The 18,123-nt window shown below is 43.0% G+C and overlaps 1 protein-coding gene across 2 annotated transcripts; it reads right to left on the bottom strand.

Moving 5' to 3' along the window:
• Nucleotides 1-1,287: 1,287 nt before the first annotated feature.
• On the bottom strand, nt 1,288-17,495 carry LOC139565502 (zinc finger CCCH domain-containing protein 7B-like). 2 transcript variants are annotated; one of them, XM_071385902.1, is made up of 23 exons: nt 17,290-17,495; nt 16,965-17,032; nt 16,775-16,811; nt 16,283-16,480; nt 15,669-15,827; nt 15,173-15,253; nt 13,877-13,930; nt 13,357-13,399; nt 13,015-13,211; nt 12,504-12,924; nt 12,289-12,350; nt 11,999-12,107; nt 11,136-11,294; nt 10,758-10,960; nt 9,992-10,092; nt 9,714-9,895; nt 9,305-9,381; nt 9,020-9,186; nt 8,242-8,347; nt 7,892-8,000; nt 5,427-5,560; nt 5,044-5,213; nt 1,288-4,843 (listed from the first exon to the last, which is right to left on the bottom strand). In XM_071385902.1, exons 2-23 carry the CDS (start codon nt 17,021-17,023, stop codon nt 4,663-4,665), a joined length of 3,009 nt encoding a protein of 1,002 aa, XP_071242003.1. In that variant the 5' UTR covers nt 17,024-17,032; nt 17,290-17,495; the 3' UTR covers nt 1,288-4,662. The 2 variants fall into 2 exon arrangements, with proteins under 2 accessions (XP_071242003.1, XP_071242004.1); XM_071385903.1 differs by having other exon boundaries at nt 11,136-11,288.
• Nucleotides 17,496-18,123: the final 628 nt, after the last annotated feature.

Below are 18,123 nucleotides of genomic sequence, written 5' to 3'. Positions count from 1 at the left end.
GAAGGGATGCCTACCATGCTTGTTACGCCTTAGTTGGCCAACATGTTTCTCATCCCAGTTCTTGTTATCAAATCAAATTTTATTGGTCACACACGTGTTTAGCATATGTTATTGCGGGTGTAGCGAAATGCTTGTGCTTCTAGTTCCGACAGTGCAGCATATAACCATGGGTGGTCACATGGACATTTCACTATGTGTCAAATGGACATAGTCAAATATTCCTAAACTTAAGAAAAGAAGGAGATGAATGACACATATCTACTTTATTAACAAATGTAACAAAATATGTAGTGACACTGACTAGTCTCACAAGAAACCTATCACTTCATAATATGCAAAGTGATATTTGCTGGCAGCAAGTGTGTTAAAGTATCAAATCATCCAATGCAGTTCGTCAAGACATGAAAATGTAATGTTTGTTTTGTGAAATAGTACATTGACAAGGTTGATAACAAACCCAGGCATCCAGTAACTAAAGTGTAAGCAATTGAAGACGTTGCACATGCTGCAAAGTTTATATTTCAATGACATTGCATCAGTCCATTTAGTTAGCAACACAAGGAAGTTGCAGGACGCTATTGAAATTTGACTGTTAAAACATTATTGTATGAATGTAGCTAAAGTCACTGGCATGAAGTTACCCTCTATCGGGATAAATGTGTTGAAGAGAGTAGCAAGGGTATAACAAATTCACACCGATTTCTATTACCGTTGTCAATGGAAAACGAGAATGGGAACTCCATCAGGGCTTTGACTTCAGGAACAAACCTTGAATTGCTTTGTCTGATATACACTTTGCAAAAACTTCTAACCATGTCACGAGGATGCAATGTGAGGGCAAGTTATTGAGTTCAGTAGCCATGCCTACTAGCATTATGAATATAGAACGTACTCTGTGAAAGACCAACGATACTAATCGTTCAATTTATCCAGTTTCAGTTTGCTGTATAGGCTGTCAATCATACCCATCAGCCAATTACAAGTTGGGAGCCGGTTTGTGTATTCCGACCACAAAGGTGGGTAACACCCATCTCATCACGCACTCGGGACACTAAATAGCACATCATGAAGAAGATCTGAAGGTGGAAATCATTTACCCTCTGCTTGAACCTCAATGACTTGAACCACACTAACTAGAACACAGATTTTTACACAATATATATATATATAAAGTGTCCTTTGATAAGATAACATTACTTAGTCAGTAGTAGTGTTATAGTTGTGTAATAAATTACAATAAGTAACAAAATAATTGTCAATAACAGTAAAAAAAAAAGGATCATGATCTACCTCTCAAAAATTGTTTTATTTAACATGTAATATTTGGTCAATACCTCAAACAATTCATTTTTGTTTTCTCAGGTACCATGATGTTAGAAATTAAATGCACAAACACTGCAGTCTCTAACCATCTGTTCAATCAGTATGGCAGCTACAATAAAATAGAGTGGTCAGGAGAGCAGTGTGAATAGTGTTTGACAAGGGTGCACTTTTATAAAGGGGTCATTGATGGCTTTGAGAGGGGGCACTTTAGTTTCAATAACTGTTTCCAGCCAGCAAGGATTAAACTGCCTGAAAAAAAGTCCTTGACAAACATAGGCAGATATATTGTGGTGCAGTCAGTTCAATGACATAGATGGATGTGATGAAGGTCAATGTGATTCACTCGATTAGAATGATTTAATCCAGGACAAAACCGATGGCAGTTTCCCAAACTTGGTCCTCGGGACCCTAAGAGGTGTACGTTTTGGTTTTTGCCCTAGCACTACACAGCTGATTCAAATAATCAACTAATCATTCTGCTTTGATCATTTTAATCAGCTGTGTAGTGTCAGGGCAAAAACCAAAATGTTCAGAGTTTGAAAAAAACTGACCTATGGCAAATCAACAGGATCCAGCTCACTGACTTTGTTTGTATAGTAGGAAACATACCACTTCCCACTCTATAGATTATTTTAGAATGTTGTAAATCAAAATCGTTATAGCCATAATAATTGTCATTGAAATAATAGTATTTAGTAACAAACTTAAACCTTCCATTTGGTTCATTTCGAGAGTATCCATTACCTCTCTAAACTGGCTAAAGCTGGTATTAAAACACACTTCCCATGTGCAAAGCTTATGAACTAACACTTACATAATTACCAGTGATGTATACAGAACTTCTCAATATTTCAAGAGAACCCCCCCAAAAAGTGAGCATGTTAACCCCTCCCTTTACCCCTCACCCAGCCTGGTCTCATAGACTAGACGTAACATAGTAAACGTATATCTGGGACACTCAATTAGTATGTTACATTTGGTATGGTTACATAAGACAGACGGTTACTTAAGACAAAAACTAAAGTAAGGCGGATGGGTTGTATAACATGAATGTCTAGCATCCCAAAGGTTGCGAGTTCAAATCTCATCATGGACAACTTCAGCAACTTCTGAACTACTTACTACTTTTTTATCTACTTAGCCTACCTCCTAAACTCTAACCCCGAGCCTAGCTAACATTAGACACCTAGCTAGAATTTGTAACATACCATACGTTTTGCTAATTCGTAACATATTGTACAGGTGATGGAAATCCACAAATGAACACGTACCATACGAAACGTAACATATCATACTAAATGGCGTGTCTCGGATTTACATACAGAATAAGACAAAATGCTCTGAGACTAGGTATGCTTCACTGCCTCTTTCAGCTTCTAGGGCTACATGCTCTCAACTGCACAACTCTGAATTATGTATTCTCCCTCTCCTTATTTAGAATGACAGTCTTAGTTTAGGCCACCACCCTTGCAAAACAGGAATGACACACCCAGAAGCATACTCTGAACCCAACAATACAAAGTATGATTTGGTAACAAAGAACTAAGGTATAGAAATCAATATGATTATTTTACTAGGTTTAACTACCATGTTATTACTTATTGTTTGCTAACATTGATATAATGTATTAATGTGCAGGACTACTTATGTGGAGATACATTTATTCACATCTTCAAATTTACTGGGCAGATAATCTTTTCTTCAGTATACCATGAGTGAGTCTATTCGCTAGATAGGAACTACTACTACAGGCACATTTGAGGAACTTCCAATCTCTCTTGTATTGGATATTCAATTATATACCCACAGGTAAGGCCTTAGTTAGCATCCTCAATCTATTTAGCCAGTAGTAGTGGTAGGCGTGGTAGAGTCCGACCGCTAATTGTAGACGCCCTCCTCTTGGCCGCAGTGACAAATTTTGTATTTTTTGTTTGTCATGGGGCGGAGAGAAAATGTTACTGTTTTAAAGCTAGTTTCCTGCAATTCCACACATTTTATCATCTGGGTGAGAGAAAATTCAGTTTAAGTTAAAAATTTTTTTGAAGGAGTGTGGCAGTCCCATTCCTTTTGTAATTTTTGCTTTATTGAAGAGATAGTACAATGTGAAAGACAGGAAAGATTGAATCACCCTAAGGGCAGTGGGCCGGTTTCAAACCCACACCAACTCCGGCATATACGTGTGCCGCTGGACCACACAGAAAATGTGCAGTTTTAAAGCAAATTTTCTGAAATTCTACACATTTTGCCATGGCTTACAACATGTTATGCTATTGGAGTGACTTCAAATCAAATTCCATAAAATGTTTTGAATTTGAGATTTTCCCTGACTATCTAGTTTTTATTTTGGTGGTTGTTCTTAAAATGATCTTATTTAAAATATATAGCTCCATTATATATTTTCTACATACTTTATATCTGGTTTAGTTGTTTATGTTTACACTGAAAATGTTTAACCAGCCCGAAAATGTTTATCATATTTTTTTGAGCAGTGGCAACAATTTAGCAGCGGTGAGCCACCACCGCTGAATATAGGAGAAACACTGCTAAACTTCTAATACTTTGCCTAATTTCAGTTAGTGACAAAACAAGCAATGTAGAGAATCATTGTACCATCTAAATTGTTGTGAAATATCTTTCCAATAACCAAAAATATAGTATTTTCAGCTGTTTGAAGCTGGTGTACAAAAACAAAAGAATCAAAAATAAAACTTAAGAACATTAGGCATAGAAATAGGGCACATAGAACAGATCTTTCAATGAGAATGACCACTCTATAACTAACATTTCTAGGTGAATTTGCTCAGGTCAAAAAGTTACACACTGCAGCTTTAAATTGGCATAAGACACATCCCCACTCAAAGTGAAAGTGAATAACGATTGCCTTCCAGCAAAATCGGTTTTCATTTGATGTTGATTTGTAAGTCGCTCTGGATAAGAGCGTCTGCTAAATGACTTAAATGTAAATGTAATGTTGCAAAAGTTTGAGGGTTGTATAAAGAGTCCCATCAGAATGGAAGCATAAATTAATTCTTAATATCCCCCAAAAAGACATATATAGATTAAACAGACTATTAATGGAGATATTTGGTCAGTACTGTTTTGTTAAATGGCAGTGCTAAATTACTTTTTCCCCCACTCAAATTCGGAGACGAGATCTCATTTGTTAAGCCCTTTTGAAAATATTGGACAAATAAGGCACTTGCAGTCCTAACCAGCTCAAACAGGTATAAACTGTATCAACTGTTAACTAATAAAGAAAATACCCCCCAGGGTTTTCAACAAAACAGACGACTGCTGTCTATTTACAGGTGAAAGTGTCTCACATAGGGGACAGGGGCTTCAGTCCTGCAGGAGAAAGTTGTACTTCCCAAAGTCAAACTCGTCTGGCATGATGAGCATGTCTTCACGGGCCTTGGCCAGCTTACGCCGCAGGAATTCTCGCCTCTCCTGCCATTCCACCAGTTCCTCAACACTGTGGGCGTAGTCACAGCTCACCCCCTCGGGACAGCCACTCTCCAGCCTGTCAATCACATTGATCTATATTATACATATGTCAATCACTGTGCACCGATAAGATTTGACAGGAACAAATAGGATAAGGGTGTGGAAAGTGAACCCTGCCATATCCCAGGTGTTTTCTGTGTGCATATACAGAGCATCTCTTGATGGGTAATGAGAAAGGAACTACAGTATTGAGACCCTCCCCTGGGCGAGTGTTACCTGGGGCAAAGGGCGAGGCGGAGTCCGGGGAAGCGGTATGTCCAGGTGAGGCTCTCGTCCTCTCCCTCGCAGCTGAATACACGGTCCTTGTGTTTCTCTGAGGAGATGTGCTGCTGCCACTGGCGCTCACTGTTACTATGCTTCCCACACAGACGACAATGGAAGCCGCTCTAGAATACACACGCACAGTAAAACTGTTCTCATAGTACGTTACGCATTCATACACACTGACATACGCACACACTGCATGAAGATGCATGCACACTATCAAAATGCAGTCCTTCTTGATAGTGGTAGATAGCTTTTACAAATGAGAAAGGTGAATGTATTGTTTACGTTCTACATCCAACAAACAGGTTTTGTGAGTAAGTGCCTTTACTCACCATTGGCTCGGCATAGTCGGTTGGCATGACAATTTGCTTCTCCTCTACGGGTTGGGTGATCAGGGTGTCATCCGGCGAACGGTTTTGATTCGTCATTGTAAGCCACATGTCGTACATCTGCTGCATATCCTTCACTTCAGGAACAGGTTCAAAGAGGAACGTAAGTAACAATACTAATGCGTATACATTGATGTATACTCTGACTCGATGAGCGTGTTAATTAGCAAGTTTATCGGAGATGTCGTACCCACTGTGACTATTAAAACCTTTCCTAACTAGAAACCGTGGACTGATGGCAGCATTCGCACAAAACTGAAAGCGGGAACCACCGCTTTTAATCATGGAAAGGAGATTGGAAACATAACCGAATACAAACAGTACAGCTATTCCCTCCGCAAGGCAATCAAACAAGCAAAGCGTCAGTATAGAGGCAAAGTACAGTCGCAATTCAACGGCTCAAACACGAGACGTATGTGGCCGGGTCTACAGTCAATCCCTGATTACAAAAAGAAAACCAGCCCCGTTGCGAACATCGACGTCGTTCTCCCAGACAAATTAAACAACTTCTTTGCTCGCTTTGAGGACAATACAGTGCCACTGACACGGCCCGCTACCAAAGCCTGTGGCTCTCCTTTTCTGTGGCCAACGGGAGTAAAACATTTTAAACGTGTTAACACTCGCAAGGCTGCCGGCCCAGACGGCATCCATCAGAGCATGCGCAGACCAGCTGGCTGGTGTGTTTACGGACATATTCAATCAATTCCCATCACAGTCTGCTGTCCCCACATGCTTCAAGATGGCCACCATTGTTCCTGTTCCCAAGAAAGCTAAAGTAACTGAACTAAATGACTATCGCCCCGTTGCACTCACTTCTGTCATCATGAAGTGCTTTGAGAGACTAGTCAAGGATCATATCACCTCCACCCTACCTGATACCCTAGACCCACTCCAATTTGCTTACCGCCCCAATAGGTCCACAGACAACGCAATCGCCATCACACTGCACTATCCTATCTGGACAAGAGGAATACCTATGTAAGAATGCTGTTCATTGACTACAGCTCAGCATTTAACACCATAGTACCCTCCAAACTCATCATTAAGCTCGAGACCCGGGGTCGAGACCCTGTGCAACTTTGTCCTGGACTTTGACGGGCCGCCCCCAGGTGGTGAAGGTAGGAAATAACATCTCCATCGCACTGATCCTCAACACTGGGGCTCCACAAGGGTGCGTTCTCAGCCCTCTCCTGTACTCCCTGTTCACCCATGACTGCATGGCCATGCACGCTTCCAACTCCATCATCAAGGTTGCAAACGACACTACAGTGGTAGGCTTGATTACCAACAATGAAGAGACAGCCTACAGGGAGAAGGTGAGGGCCCTCGGAGTGTGGTGTCAGGAAAATAACCTCTCACTCAACGTCAACAAAAAAGGAGATGATCGTGGACTTCAGGAAACAGCAGAGGGAGCACCCCCCTATCCACATCGACGTGACAGTAGTGGAGAAGGTGGAAAGTTTTAAGTTCCTCAGCGTACACATCACAGACAAACTGAAATGGTCCACCCACACAGACAGTGTGGTGAAGAAGGCGCAACAGCAACTCTTCAAACTCAGGAGGCTGAAGAAATTTGTCTTGTCATCTAAAACACTCAAACTTTTACAGATGCACAATCGAGAGCATCCTGTCGGGCTGTACCACCACCTGGTACGGCAACTGCTCTGCCCTCAACTGCAAGGCTCTCCAGTGTGTAGTGAGGTCTGCACAACGCATCACCGGGTGCAAACTACCTGCCCTCCAGGACACCTACAGCACCCGATGTCACAGGAAGGCCAAAAAGATCATCAAGGACAACAACCCAAGCCACTGCCTGTTCACCCCGCTATCATCCAGAAGGCGAGGTCAGTACAGGTGCATCAAAGCTGGGACTGAGAGACAGAAGCTGTTTTTCAATCTCAAGGCCATCAGACTGTTAAACAGCCATCACTAACAGAGGCTGCTGCCAACATACAGTCTCAAATCTCTGGCCCTTTAATAAATGGACTTAAAGGTATCAGTAGTCACTTTAATAATGTTTACATATCCTACATTACTCATCCCATATGTATATACTATATTCTATACCATCTACTGCATCTCACCTATGCCGCACGGCCATCGCTCATCCATATATTTATATGTACATATTCTATTCATCCCTTTACATTTGTGTGTATAAGGTAGTTGTTGTGAATTTGTTAGATTACTTGTTAGATATTACTGCATTGTCGGAACTAGAAGCACAAGCACTTCGCTACACTCGCATTAACATCTGCTAACCATGTGTATGTGACCAATAAAAATTTGATGTGTACTGGTGGGGATAATAGGCATCTGAACCAATCCTGCTCATAGATCAACGTAAACAAAGGCAATAATGTGGAACAAAAGGTTTAATGGATAATGAAAATATAGTGTAAACTTACAGCCATTGTTCTTCATATAAGTCCATACTTGCTTCTCCTCTTCACTGTGGGCAAAGGCACAGTTCCCAATGTAGTGGCACTTCTTCTGCTTCACCACATGGGCACATATCTGAGGGGGACACGTTATGCCGTTACACACAGACTGCGAGGATGTTTGTGGAAACAAGTCTGCACGGTGTCAATGATTAAGTATTAAATTCAACTGACCAATATATACCGTTACCCATGAACACACTAACTTATAATGAACTATTATGTTAAACAGACAGAATGATAATATGCTTGGTTGAGTCTATCAAAAATCATTTCTAGCAGGTAGTGCATGAGGAGTAGCAGGGGGCAGCACACACGTCATACTGCTGGGGGTAGGTCTTGGCAAAAGGCAACGTCCGCACCATCACCCACTTCTTTCCCTCGAAGAACTTCACCAACAGTACCCGGCGCTCCTTCGTCCAACTACAGGGAGAGAGATGTGAGAGTTATGGTGGACTTTCCAGAAAGATACTATCCTAAATTACATAGGGCTTCGCTGTAAACACTCCATACACATTGGTTTGTGTTCCCGAGATGACAATAGAGAATGTTCATTCAAAAAACCGAACATGAACATTCTCTATTGTCATTCAAAAAACCGAACACATATCTCAGACTACACATCTAACATACATTGACCAGTGCTCCCGCACATTGGCTAACCGGGCTATCTGCATTGTGTCCCGCCACCCACCAACCCCTCTTTTATGCTACTGCTACTCTCTGTTCATCATATATGCATAGTCACATCTACATGTACATACTACCTCAATCAGCCTGACTGACCGGTGTCTGTATGTAGCCTCGCCTACTTTTATAGCCTCGCTACTGTATATAGCCTGTCTTTTTACTGTTGTTTTATTTCTTTACTTACCTATTGTTCACCTAACACCTTATTTGCACTATTGGTTAGAGCCTGTAAGTAAGCATTTCACTGTAAGGTCTACACCTGTTGTATTTAGCGCACGTGACAAATAAACTTTGATTTGATAGACAATAGTGAATAACAGTGGTCAGTCATATAGAATTGTTGCATACTACAGTGAAGCATTGGTCTCCATCTGGCTAGGGATGCTAGGTAGGGTGCAGCCTCACTTGTGCCTGGCCTTGGCTGTACAGTACTTAAGCGCTTTGTCCGGCTCGCTGACCAGCCCGTCCCTCCAGCACTGACCACAGACAAACTTCCACTTCAGGTTCAAGATATAGGCTCCTCCCCCACCTCCACCACTTGAGGATGAAGATGGTGGTGGCATGTACACGGGCTTATAGTCAACGAGTCACAGGGACAAAAACAGAGGCAAAAGGTAGAGAATCAGACAAACTACACAAGAGCCGTTGCCTCACCATATTATGAGATGTAGCATAGCAGGGATATTATACCTTGGGTTTGTGCGTGTTCTGCTCCTGTTTATGCCAGTGTCGCTTGGATTCCTGAACAATTTCTTCATGAGTGATGCCTAAAGAACAGGCACATACACAGAAAAGTGATGCCTAGTCGAGCCTAGGCATCACTTTTTACAGACAGTATTTACAAACAGTATTTTACAAACAGTGTTAATCAACTGTGACAAGACTGAACGGCAGTGTCTACTGACACCTACTGGACTTTGTTAAAAGTTTCCTGACTTTTAGTATAGAAACTAACATTTACAAATAAATATGTTTTATTGTAGATCAGCCTCTACATTTAAAAATGTTTTCACATTTATTAGACAGGAATAAATATGTCTCTCTGTGTCTGATACCAAGTACAATGTTCATGAGTGTGTGTGCATCAATCTGACTGTACCAGAGTCTTTCTGCAGCCTCCAGCACTTGAGCTCTATGACGGAGTGGGCAAAGGAGCAGCTGTCCTCTCGCTGGCAGCCATAGCGCTGGGCATGGCGGCACACGTCCAACTGGCACTGGGTGTACAGCGGGCGGATCTTAGTGTAGTGCACGCTGCTGGACCTCACCGCATGCACCAGGCACCTACAGGGCACAGGGGGGGAAGAGTGAGGCTGTGTGTGTGTGTATGTGTGTGTGTGTGTGTGTGTGTGTGGAGGGAGGGGAGCAAACGTGACTCACTTGTTTTTGTCGAATGAGTGTCGGGCGCAGGGGTTGGAGCAGGTGGCCGGCACCTCCTTAATGCGATTACTGATGATCCTGGGCTTACTGTCATAGCACTCCTGAGTAGAGAGAAAGGGGGGGGGGGGGGGATGAGGGGGAAAATTGAGGTAAACAGAGACAAGAAGTAGGGGGAAGCATGAGTAAGGTTGAACGGCATGTTTTAGAGGTCTGCGCGGGACAGATTTTTTCCATCCCATTTTTATTGCACCTCATCTCACGTTGGTTGAGCGCCCTCCACTTCTTTCCATTATCAATATGTATTTATACACACTGTGGTAAGCTACAGTCTAAACTGTATATAATCATATTTAAGTTAACTGCCATGTGATTCTCCACCCATGTAGGCAGCCTACTCTATTTCAATGAGACCACACATACTAGGCACACTTGAACTCTCACTCCCAACTAGGAGAGGAGAGGTAGGCTACTGAAGTTGAAGCAGAGTGTGTGAATAATGCGAAAATTGTGCTTTTAAGCATACAAAGCAGAAAGACAACTGTTTCCAAATAATCTGCGGGACAACAAAAATATTTTCATCCCAAAGTCATCTGTCTGGCTGCACGCTCCCGCCCGCAGCATGAAAAATGACGACCGCTCTGCAGCGATCTCTGTCAGGACTCGCAGCCCTCTACCATGTTTCACTGGTCAAGCTTGGACATATGGAGGTGGGTCTGTGTAAGGGCACACGTGTGTGTGTGTGTGTGTGTGTGTGTGTGTGTCCTACCTCACAGAGGTACATGAACATGCCGTTGTGGAGCTGCAGCAGGCATGTGATGCTGAGCCTGTCATTGTTGGGGCTCTGCGGGTCAAACAACAGCTCTCTGTTCAGGGTTCCCTTCCTCTCCAGGGTCCACACATCTACCTCCTCCTGGCAGTAGGCAAACGTACAGCCCTCCCTATACTTACACTTCTGAGTCTCCAGCACCTCTGCACAGAGGGAAGGAACTTAGATTACAACATATACAAACTCAGACCAACGCTAACCTTTAGGACCCTTTTTCCACAGATTAAAACGACTGTGTAATTTGACCTATGACACACTCCCATTATCTTAATCTAAACAGAGCCTCCTTCCCACACCAGTGACTGTTGTTTTCCGTACCCTTGCAGAGCACAAACGGCCCAGTAAAATTGTGCTTGGGCCGGGGTCGCACCCTGTTCCAGACAGGGTGCTCTGAAGCCCTGATCCTGCACAGAAGAATGTCCCGCTTACAACGGTGGGCCAATTCTGCCTGGTGCTGGTAGTCCAGGACCCCTGGACCTGAGAGAGACAGAGAAAGGGAGGGAGGAGAGAGTGATATACAGATAAAGGGGTAAAGAGGGTTAGAGAGACAGAGAGAAAGGGGAGTTAAGGGGGGACATATAAAAATAGAGAGGTGAACCTAAGCTATGATGGCCTTGAAACTGTCAGTCTTATTAGTTAGAAGTAGGGTGCCTCCCGAGTGATACAGCGGTCTAAGGCACTGCATCACAGTGCTAGAGACTTCACTACAGACCTGGGTTCGGCCCCAGGCTGTGGCAGCCGGCTGCAACCGGGAGACCCATGAGGCGGCGCACAATTGGCCCAGCATCGTCTGGGTTAGGAGAGGTTTTGGCCGGCCAGGATGTCCTTGTCCCATTGCGCTCTAGCGACTCCTTGTGGCGGGCCGGGCGCATGCATGCTGACTTTGTTCGCCAGCTGTAGTGTTTCCTCCGCCACATTGGTGCGGTTGGCTTCCGGGTTAAGCTAACAGTGTGTCAAAAAGCAGCGTGGCTTGGCGGGGTCGTGTTTGGGAGGACGCATGGCTCTCGACCTTCGCCTCTCTTGAGTCCGTACGGGAGTTGCAGCAATGGGACAAGACTAACTACCAATTGGGGAGAAAAATTACACAACAAAAAAACTTTTAAAAATTACATTAAGAAGTAAACTGGGGGAGGGACACTAGCTGAGAGCTGAGAGGGAGTTTATCATGTCCACTACTGTACCTATCCAGCTGTAGCACGTGGCACAGGCCTGCGTGAAGTCATGGGTGGCTGCTAGGGGGTTCTTGGTCAGCTGAGACAGCTTGGAGGAGACCTGGCCATTCTTTACCACCTACATCGCCATGGTAATAGAAATGAATTTAGGTTAATATGTCAAAGCAAAACTAGCATGACATTGTAAACGACAAAGTTCTTTGTGACCTAAACGTTGCATAATAAATGTTTTAATTTAAATGTACACAATGTACAGGAGGGAGTCTAACAAATTCTGCTGACAGAAATAAATGGCTTACTGTGTGGTTGGACTTCTTGGGCGAACGTGTTGCAGAGAGAACATTGTGGTGGATTCTTGCACCTTAAGATAGCGTGAGAACAAAAAACAGAACAATCAATTATAAACACCTACATTAGGTTCATACCTTCCTTGGCGTTAAACATTAAAAGAAAAATGAACCATGTATACATTGCTATAAGCTAACAAGACATTACCACCCTCAAATCGACTCACCAGGCAGGTTGAACTCAGAGAGGGAGTCCAGCCCCCCTCCCCCCACCACCACTGGTTTGGCTGCTATTGCACCCCCAAGTGGGTAGAAACTCTCCAGGGCATCTAAGGCATCAAGTGAATAGAGTGCTGTTGTGGGAGCCGGGGCATCCCCACCACCAAGGCCTGAAAGGGTGTCCAGGTTGTTTAAAGTATCTAGAGAGTCTAGTGCATCAAGGCCATCTAAAGAGTTCAGAGCACCCAGGGCATCCCCCCCACCCATGCCTGGGAAGGTGTCCAGAGAGTTGAACTGGCTGATGGCTGAGTTGAAGAAGGCTGGGGGGAGCCGGGGCGAGGGGGCGGGCAGGCGTGAGGGAAATGGGAGCTGGATGGGGACACAAGCTGAGCTGGGGAGGATGGTGGGAAAGGCACGTTGGGGGGGAATCTGAATGAGAACGAGAGAATGAAAAGTTGCATTGACAGATTCAGGGAAGCTATATCTGAATACTACGTCGAACAGTAGACACAAACTCACACAGTCCAGCAGGCTATCTAGATCATCTCCCATCAGCTCACTGTCACCCAGGTGCTCCGACTCAGACACAGAGATGGTCAACCCCCGAGGGCCTTGGACAGGGCTACCCAGAAGCTTGGAGTAGACCAGAGGACCAGAGGGAGAGGATTCATCACTAACTGAGATAGCGGCAGATAGAGGCTTGCAGTAGAAACCAACTGAAAGACAGGGAGAGGGAACAGGTGAGTTTTATTTTCTTGAAGTTATTCAATTGTTATTGCTACTTTTGACAAATCTTCTCCGATAGTCTTTACATTACAATGTGATAGGTAATTCAACATTTCTGGTCAGGAGAATTACTACCTGATGAGATGTCACTTAAGGAATCCAGACCACTGCCATACATCTTGAGGTGAAAAGAGAAAGACAACAGCTTCTGTTTAAGTGACAATAAATCAACAGGTAAACCAAAGTACATTCCAAATCTCAACCAGTTTAAGTGGAAATATGTAACTTTTTGGGCAGCCCAACTAAATTCACATAGAAATGTGGTTATAGATGTATCATTCTACTTGAAAACAAGTCTAAAAGGCAATAGATCTTTTCTATGTGCTCTCTTCTATGCTTCCTATTCTTATGTTTTGGTTTTGTGTCTATTACTTTTGGTTTTGTACACCAGCTTCAAACAGCTGAAAAAATATTTTTGGGGTTATGGAAAATATATTTCAGAGCAGTTTAGATGGTACAATGATTCTCTAAACTATACTAGCTTATAATTACCTTATAATTAGGCAAACTATTAGTTTCAGCAACCAGGAAATGGCGGAGCGATTTCTGCATAGTGCAACCTTAAAAGTGTAATGGTGAAAGTTGTTGTACTTGCCTCTCCTGCAAAAGGAGCTGTGTTGCCATTACTTTTCTCAGATGTGGCCGACTCCTGCAAAGGAAACAAATATTAACTCCATTTTTATTTTATTTTATTTCACCTTTATTTAACCAGGTAGGCTAGTTGAGAACAAGTTCTCATTTGCAACTGCGACCTGGCCAAGATAAAGCATAGCAGTGTGAACAGACAACACAGAGTTACACATGGAGTAAACAATAAACAAGTCAATAACATGGTAGAAAAAAAAAAGAGAATCTATATACAATGTGTGCAAAAGGCATGAGGTAGGCAATAAATCGAATAATTACAATTTAGCAGATTAACACTGGAGTGATAAATCATCAGATGATCATGTGCAAGAAGAGATACTGGTGTGCAAAAGAGCAGAAAAGTAAATAAATAAAAGCAGTATGGGGGGTGAGGTAGGTAAATTGGGTGGGTAGTTTACAGATGGACTATGTACAGCTGCAGCGATCGGTTAGCTGCTCGGATAGCAGATTTTTAAAGTTGTTGAGGGAGATAAAAGTCTCCAACTTCAGAGATTTTTGCAATTCGTTCCAGTCGCAGGCAGCAGAGAACTGGAAGGAAAGGCGTCCAAATGAGGTTTTGGCTTTAGGGATGATCAGTGAGATACACCTGCTGGAGCGCGTGTTGCGGGTGGGTGTAGCCATCGTGACCAGTGAACTGAGATAAGGCGGCACTTTACCTAGCATAGCCTTGTAGATGACCTGGAGCCAGTGGGTCTGACGACGAACATGTAGCGAGGGCCAGCCGACTAGGGCATACAGGTCGCAGTGGTGGGTCGTATAAGGTGCTTTAGTAACAAAACGAATGGCACTGTGATAAACTGCATCCAGTTTGCTGAGTAGAGTATTGGAAGCTATTTTGTAGATGACATCGCCGAAGTCGAGGATCGGTAGGATAGTCAGTTTTACTAGGGTAAGTTTGGCGGCGTGAGTGAAGGAGGCTTTGTTGCGGAATAGAAAGCCGATTCTTGCTTTGATTTTGGATTGGAGATGTTTGATATGAGTCTGGAAGGAGAGTTTGCAGTCTAGCCAGACACCTAGGTACTTATAGATGTCCATAAAGAGGCAACCTAAAGAAAATGTCAAACTTAATGACTTCAATTGTTATGAATCCAAATTGAGATTTAAACCAGGGCATAAGCAGCTCATGGCAGATTTGATCAGAGAATGGCAGATTAAGAACAATTGAATCCAAGCCACTTATCATGGAAGGTAATTTGCCATGCTGTTTGAATCTAGACCTTCTGCTTTGGAAACGGATTCTCACCTTTGTGCTAACGTAGGCTTTGCGGATCTTCAGGCCCAGTTTGTTAGCTAGCTCCTGTGCCAACTCATACACATGTTTGTCCTATGAAGAGTACAAGAGAATATATATATATTTTTTACATTTAAATAAGCCTTTTATGAAATGAATTTCACAAACACTTATTCTGAGCCACATGATACTGCAAAAGTATGGTGTTAGGTCTCCTCCCTTCGCCGCATCTTCTTCTCACATTCTTTTGAAAAACATCAAAGGAGAGAAGGAGAGAAGGAAATGTGGAAACAAATCCACTTGTATGAAATGAAACTCTTCTTCTCCACTAGCGCATCATCATGAGGAATCCCAAATTACATATGTCAAGTGGTAAAAATAAATGTTGCGAGCTGTGACATTTTATAGATAAAAACAATATGCTACTTAACCTTTTAAAGGTGTGCATGATTTTCTACTCCAAGAAAACAGCCTCTGATGTGAAGGGGTAATTCATAATGTTACTCACATTAGGCGTAGTGAGCAGGCAGCCCGTGCTGCAGTTGTAGGCCTCTCTGAAACGGCCCAGCTCCCGCAGGCATAGAGCCTTCCTGTAGAGTGCCCTGCAACTGTCTTTGCACAGAGCCAGCGCACTGTCACAGTCCTGCACACCCTGCTCATACTCCCCCTGAGAGAGATGGAGACAAAGAGATGACAGGTAACGTGTGGGTTCTGCCACAGAGTGAAAGACTAAGGCCATACAGTGGTTAATACAGGCTAATGAGAATGGGGTAATGATAGATGATACAGGCTCTGTAACTTCAAGGGGATGTTGAGGAAGTGTCTGACTGTTGGCATGATGGCAACAGTTCAATGACGAGGCTGAAACACATGTTGCACATGATGCAATAGAACAATGTGATGCAACACGAAATACTGAAATAGAGAGAGTGCAATGGGTATTCATTCACCATTGGTTCAATATTTGCCCACTACAGCACATTTGCTTACAACACAATTGCTATTAAATATTATATTTAAGATGACTTCATACCTTTTGTATACAGAATTGTGAACCTCATTCAATCATCAATATTGTGGATCAAAGATGCATAATCCTGGTGACACACCACTCTGACTCACCATGCTGTGGTAGGCTGCTGCCCTGTTGAAATACAGACTCTCCAGCAGGGCTGATGGGATTTCCAGAGTCTCAGCCTGAGCATAGTGGGTCACGTTAACACCCTCACTGAAGTCATTTATGGCCTGCTGCCACTCACCCTCCCTGAACATTGCATTCCCCTCATCCAGCAGGTTACACACCAACTGGGTCAGAAACCCCTGGAGGGACATTTGGGAAAGAGGAGGATAGGAATATGGCATAGGAGTGAGATAAAGACAGTACACAGGAAAAGCCATAAAGGACATGGATGTGTCTAATCAGTATTATGGCTGGTTTTGGTACTTTTTTCCCATGGCAATAATGGACCAAATGTGAAATGGAGAACATCTCTGCAAAGGGCAAGCTGCATGACTGTAAGCACACAACATGTTCTTTGGAACAGTATAGGGGGTGTAGACATGCCTAGACTAAGGTCAAGAGAGAAGACAGTCATCGCATTCATTAATCCCTACCTTATAGCCTTCAGGCTTTGGATAAGGCAAAGAAGACCTAGGACACAGAGGAAAAGATAACCTATCAATACAAGTGAACTAGTGCCGTATGGTCGTTTGTGGGTATAGGATGAATGACAAGTAAGAGAGCAAATGGCTACAATTTAGTTGAGAACTTGTCGGAATTGCAGGGGGATGTTTTATTTCTCACTGTATGAATCCCAGGGCGTTCTGTATGCCCTCCTGGCGCTTTTGACGGTCCAAGTCCATCTCTGCGCACTATAAAAAGAGAAAGGCCCATATCAACATAATTTTGACGTCTACTATCGAATTAACGTTAGCTAGCCAGAATAAATAAACTAGGTTCAAGAGCTCGTGCGAAGTATACAGCAACAAGAAAATAATACTTGGCCAGTTTAGCCAAATATTTGTTTTGTTTAGCTAACGTTTGCTAGATAAATAGTTAACCATGCCTCAAGTTTTCATGCTAGCTAGCTAACGTTAGCTGGGCACGATTCGAGGAAGTTACAACCCACCTGGTGATAACACACATAAATCGACGTTTACTGCTGTGTACAGAGGAAAATCTCGGCACAGAGCATTTAGAGCTGTACAGCTACCAGCCATCCAGTGCAATTATTTGCACTGGTATTTTTTTCGTGGACAGTTTACATGCGAGTTTCACTTCCAATTCCTCAGCTGAACAGTGAACTCCCTCCCTCCCTAGCTTGTTTTTGAGTTGCTTGGCTCCCACAAGGGCCTAGTGAGATTATTTCAAGGGTAGGGTGAGGTGTGCTCTGAATAAAATGTTTCTTGTTTAGACATGTCATAAGGAAGTAATGAATTATACACGAAATTAAAAAGTTTGCATTTGTATTTTATTTGAGAAATTCATCTAGCTAGGATAGCTTTCACTTTTTTTGGTGTTGATTCTCTCTGCAGTTCTAGCTCAAAGGCCGGCAGACGGCGATATTGAGTAGTTTCATCTCATTTTACCTCTTAAAGCGAGACATTTGTATTATTTCTAGCGCAATACCGGCAAAGATAAAACCAAATCACATTTTATTGGTCACATTCACAGTTAGCAGATGTTAATGCAAGTGTAGCGCAATGCTTGTGCTTCTAGTTCCCGACAGTGCAGTAACATCTAACAAGTAATTGTAAGGAATTGTATTAGATATTGGTAACTTGTTTTGACAACTTCTCAACATTAGCTATGGTTGACACAATATACACACTCCCTCTTTCTATTGGACATATGCTGGACTCATTGGACACATGCATGACACCCACAACTCCCCTCCCCCATGACAATCACTCAGACACACACAACTCAGGGTTGGAGCTACAGACAAAGAACTATGTCAGGA

Source organism: Salvelinus alpinus, chromosome 36, assembly GCF_045679555.1.
Source record: "Salvelinus alpinus chromosome 36, SLU_Salpinus.1, whole genome shotgun sequence".
In the NCBI taxonomy this organism is placed as follows: domain Eukaryota; kingdom Metazoa; phylum Chordata; class Actinopteri; order Salmoniformes; family Salmonidae; genus Salvelinus; species Salvelinus alpinus.
The sequence above is the reverse complement of the archived record's forward strand: the minus strand, read 5'-3'. Positions and strand labels throughout refer to the sequence as shown.

Excerpts from the sequence above, each read along its gene's own strand:
- LOC139565502 (XM_071385902.1), bottom strand. The coding sequence starts at position 17,023 with ATGGACTTGGACCGTCAAAAGCGCCAGGAGGGCATACAGAACGCCCTG. Across the intron at positions 15,254-15,668 it reads GCCTGCTCACTACGCCTAAT|GACAAACATGTGTATGAGTT; the intron begins GTGAGTAACATT and ends TACTCTTCATAG. Across the intron at positions 10,961-11,135 it reads GCCGTTTGTGCTCTGCAAGG|AGGTGCTGGAGACTCAGAAG; the intron begins GTACGGAAAACA and ends CCCTCTGTGCAG.